This window comes from Nothobranchius furzeri, chromosome 4, assembly GCF_043380555.1.
Source record: "Nothobranchius furzeri strain GRZ-AD chromosome 4, NfurGRZ-RIMD1, whole genome shotgun sequence".
In the NCBI taxonomy this organism is placed as follows: domain Eukaryota; kingdom Metazoa; phylum Chordata; class Actinopteri; order Cyprinodontiformes; family Nothobranchiidae; genus Nothobranchius; species Nothobranchius furzeri.
Window position 1 is genome coordinate 82,797 of NC_091744.1, and position 4,670 is coordinate 87,466.

The 4,670-nt window shown below is 40.5% G+C and overlaps 1 protein-coding gene across 2 annotated transcripts; it reads right to left on the minus strand.

The window, feature by feature from the left end:
- Positions 1 to 593: 593 nt before the first annotated feature.
- Positions 594 to 4,468, minus strand: LOC139069730 (uncharacterized). Of its 2 annotated transcripts, XM_070550615.1 has the most exons (5): positions 4,162 to 4,468; positions 3,911 to 4,002; positions 3,244 to 3,438; positions 2,952 to 3,028; positions 594 to 1,777 (listed from the first exon to the last, which is right to left on the minus strand). In XM_070550615.1, exons 1-5 carry the CDS (start codon positions 4,319 to 4,321, stop codon positions 1,402 to 1,404), a joined length of 900 nt encoding a protein of 299 aa, XP_070406716.1. In that variant the 5' UTR covers positions 4,322 to 4,468; the 3' UTR covers positions 594 to 1,401. The 2 variants fall into 2 exon arrangements, with proteins under 2 accessions (XP_070406716.1, XP_070406717.1); XM_070550616.1 differs by lacking the exon at positions 3,911 to 4,002.
- Between the last annotated feature and the right edge of the window lie 202 nt (positions 4,469 to 4,670).

The window sequence follows — 4,670 nt, forward strand, 5'->3', positions numbered from 1 at the left end:
GTGGAAGATTGTGTCCCCTGCAAGGTCTACATTCCTGCCTTTTTGTCAAAGCGAGAACAACTGTCTGGGGCAAAGATCAGACAGACACAGTCTATTGCAAGGCTGAGAGTGCACGTAGAGCGAATCATGCAAAGGGTTAAGGAGCACAAAATATTTAGCACAGTAATCCCCCTTTCCCTCACATGCAGCATCAATCAGCTGTACACAGTGTCCTGTCTCTTGGTTAACTACCAAAATGGACCCTTATCAGTCAAAGCATGGGCAAGGAGCAGCTAAAAGTATGGATGTATTGCACTACAACTTCACATACCTGCTAAATCAGTGATGGGCAATCCTGGTCCTTGAGGGCCGCTATCCAGCAGGTTTTAGTCGTTTACCTGCTCCCAACACACCTGATTCCTGGATGAACCACCTGTTCAGCAGCTCATCAGGCTCTGCAGCAGCCTGCTAATCACCAGCAGATTCAAACCAGGTGTGTTTAGGCAGAGAAACAATTAAAACTTGCTGGATAGCAGCCCTCCAGGACCAGAATTGCCCACCCCCCCCGTCCTAAATGCATGGATTAGAAATAGTTAAAACACCAGAAACAGATGTGTGTGCATGGATTAACTTTAATGGTAGAAAAACAGACCCTCAGTAGTCAAATGTGATTTTAAATGTAACAAAGTATATGTGTGATGCATTGAATTGTAAAAAACAAATGTGCATATTTAATGTGTTATTTATGTTTTGAAACAAATATTTGAATGGAATCACACGAACTATCAAAATTAAACAAATGAAATTAAACAATGCATCATGAATTCATTCATCCAGCTCCAGTTTAAGTTTTTTGATTAGCGACACATAGAGATCCCATCTGTGCCGTAGGATATTTAACACAGGTGTGTCTCTGTAGATGTGCTGCACAAACATGTCATCATTGGCACAAACAACAAAATCACACCACTCCATGCCAGTGATCAGCAACTGCCCCTGCACTTGCGAATAATAAGAATGACTTTCCTTTAGTTTGTGCATGCCATGAATAACTGTGATGTAACTGCAGTCAATGTAACTTTGTGCATTTGGGCATTTCATTTCAACTAACCAAAATGGTGGCCTCTCATATGGGTCATACACTAGCCCATCAGGGGATGCACCCAGCCATGGTGCATCAGGATTAATTACCAGTCCACATTTTTGCAAGTTTAGGTTTTTAAGTTTTGCATTGTCCCTCAAGGCATCCATCTCCAGGTCCAGTCCTCTCTTCATGAGTGCTGTTTGACGTGTTCCTCGGATGATCCTCTCTGCCAGGTTTTCAGCTGTGGATGCACCTCTAACGTGGCATACCTCCCTAAAAGTGGAAGCTGTCACCCTCTCCTTCCTCAATGAATGCCACTCAGGTGCTGCACTCTGGTTTCATGTGGATTCTTCAATGTTGTGTGACTGTGACTTTGTTACGGACAGTGATTGCAAATGCAGCTGTTCTTGTTCTGTTGGCACATATTTACAGTCTGTTGGCTTTAGGTGATAGTCTTCAAGTGGCACTTTTGGAAACAGTGGGGCATCCATGTGGGTGATAACGCAATCAGATGTAGGAGGTGGATGTTGGTAGGATAGAATGCTGCCAGCCTGTACTTTACCAAATATGGAGTCCACAAGGGGTTTGTCAGGTGAGATATTCATTGAACAGATCAGTGGAAGAGAGTCAGGGTCAAAGTCAGTGTAGACAGCAGTCGGGTTGAGGGTTGCTGGGTCTGGCAGCTCACCGCTGTAGCCTTTATAAAGTGCTGATCTGAAATATCAAAGCATAAGAAACCATTTTTACAACACAGTGATAGAATACATGTAACAGTCACTACATTTACATGCAGCCATTATTCGGGTTTTGATCGGGTTAAGGGCAGTATTCTCTCATTCTCATTCTCTCAATCCTCTCATTGTTATTATTATTATTCCTGCTGTCTTCCCAAACTATATTATTCACTGACAGTGTTTGGTATTAAGTTCAATCATGGACACCCCACCCCCCACCCCCCACCACCACCCCCAATCTGATCTGTGCTGTTCAGACTCAGATAAAATCAGATTTGATGCACTTTTGCCTGCAATGATATCCTCAGACACAGCATTTTAATGCATTGTAACATTGCATTGTAACACTAGATGGAGCCACAGCTAATGTGTTTGAGGCCTCGAGTCACTGTCTGGACACAGTAGGGATTGGGAATGCTTTGAAGCGCTTCATGAGGCTTCAGTGGCACATCACTAGGTTTTCCATCAAAAGAAACAGTTAAATACTGGAATTATCCGTTCAATACGAACCCTGCTATTTAACTGTTTTACCTTCTTGTGAAGATTGTTGCAAAGAGAAAGATAAAACCTTCTAAACTCAATTAACACCGGAGCCATACGCACTGCGCTGTTACTGTAAATTAAGGAAAAATCAAATAGATCGGATCTTTTTCTTATCTTTTCAATTGTTTAATGTAAAGTTTCTTTCAGTACAAAGTTTAATTACAACAATCCAAATGAGACAGAGCCTGGATTTGTGTTCTAAACAGTTTAAACAGGTTTTAAAAGGAGACATTTGCGTGTTAAAAAAGCAGCTCCTGCTCAGGCCGGTAGACCCGCCCACAACACCGCGGCTGCTGCGCTCCCAGTGTTTTCATTACTGTGGTAAACTGGTGATAATGGACCTTTGATGGGAAAAAGGTTGCAGACCCCTGATCTACTCAAAAGACCAAGATTCCTTGTGAATAGAACATGCGCAGAGCGCACCTCATGAAAGGGTTATCCCGATAGACGTTTACATGACCTGATATTCAGGTTAGAAAAGGGTTACCCCAGGGGTAATAACCCGGTTTTTGCTGGTGTTTACATGGCCTTGTGGGACCATGCTATTTGCAATAACCCGGTTTTGAATGGGTTATTGGCTGCATGTAAACGCAGTCAGTGACTTTGCTTACCTAACTCCACTTGATGAAGTAGCACCTGGTTTGGGTTTCACTACCACCATGGCATCTACTGGTCCTGGTTTCACACCCTATTTAGTGTTGGATAGAAGCAGAATCAGAATCAGTTTCCTTGTTATGCAATCAAGGGATTTTCTCTTGGTTCCACATACTCACATCACACAATTAATCAAAATTATACCCGGTGTAAATTTGGGGAAAAAATTAGCTTTAAACGTTTTATCATGTCTCTTAACCACATTGTAACATAGTATTACTTTCAGATATTCTAATTTTATATACAAACCATTGTTCGAGGTTTGTGCCACTTCTGTTCTGTCTCAGTGCATGAAAGGACAGGAGGAACAGCAGACATCCCACACTCTGAATAATGGGGTGTCTGGTAAAGCAATGCAACCAAATGGTTACAGAGCCCAATTCCAGCCACACAGGAGCACGAGCTGGTAACCAGCACAACTGGATCAGAATCACATAAAGTAATCTGAAATACACACAAACAAATACTGTCAATGAACTTAAAATAACTCATTATGTACATATACTAATGAACAATAAAGCTAGAAAATAAAAAGATGACAGACAGATTTGAGGTAGAACATAAGCAGCTGAAAAGCTGAGTGAATGGATGGTCATTGCTCTATTTTATATAAAATATTTATTTTCATTTAACAGATAATATAATCATTTAACTTTGATTTTAGTTGCATGCACTGACTTTAAACCATCAGAACCTTTTCACTCAGCTACTGCAACGCTGCATAACCACTGTTTCAGCTGGGATTTATTTTCAGGCTCAAGTCTATTATGAATATTCATGTATTATATTTTATAATTCTCAAAATATATCCATTATTTGCAAAGATAAACAACTTATCACACCTTTTGTCCAAGCTGAAACATGGTATAACAGTGAAAATCAGAACATGTTCAACAATCTTCATTGCAAAGCCTACTCTCAGCTGGTGTGGTTTGGCTGCTTTCTTCATGGACCGATAGCAGTGAGCTCTAACCGAGATCTCACTGGTGGCCCGGTTTCTCCCTGACACTTGAAAACAAAAGTACAAAAATATTAACTGGGGACATCATTTTTATGTTTATTTAGAAGATAGCCCAAGAAACAAGAGGTCTTAACTTAGCATACGGAGGATACACATGCATTAGTCAGCTAGCAAGTAGCTAGTTTTTGCTAGCTTTAGCAACTTACCTTCATAATTGCAGAGATACGAGGACACATAAAACCTAAAACCTTTCTCCAGTGTACTCTGCGGTGCTGAACTGCATCCTCGTACAATTCTTCGCACATCGTTTACTGTAAATCGTGGTAATTCCAACAAACATCGAGTGAACTGCAAAGTATCTACCATTATGCTGGCTTCTTCTCCTGGACCGGAAGTGAGGGGGCGGCCTTATGTAAAACACGGAAATGACTCGTGCATAGAGCCTATTCAGACAGAGTGAAGTTTAGTTTATAAAAAATAATGTATTTTTACAACAAGTTACTTTCTGGTCATTTTTCTGATGAAAACTTCACATTTGATCCGTTACACTGTCTTTAATAAAAAAATCTAGACATCATGAAGTAAACAGTTAATTCCATGAATAATTGGATTTATTTGATTGAAATGTGCAAAGATGCACACATACAGCTAACATTTAGAGGCAACCTCATTCAAGACAACTATGACTCAACAGTTTCTCAAAATAAGGTGTTTT

What these genes read in the sequence shown, in the direction of transcription:
- LOC139069730 (XM_070550615.1), bottom strand. Translation starts at nt 4,321, where the DNA reads ATGGTAGATACTTTGCAGTTCACTCGATGTTTGTTGGAATTACCACGA. An exon ending in GTATCTCTGCAATTATGAAG is followed by an intron (nt 4,003 to 4,161) that starts GTAAGTTGCTAA and finishes TTTGTTTTCAAG; the next exon opens with TGTCAGGGAGAAACCGGGCC. An exon ending in ACTTCATCAAGTGGAGTTAG is followed by an intron (nt 1,778 to 2,951) that starts GTAAGCAAAGTC and finishes TTGATATTTCAG; the next exon opens with ATCAGCACTTTATAAAGGCT.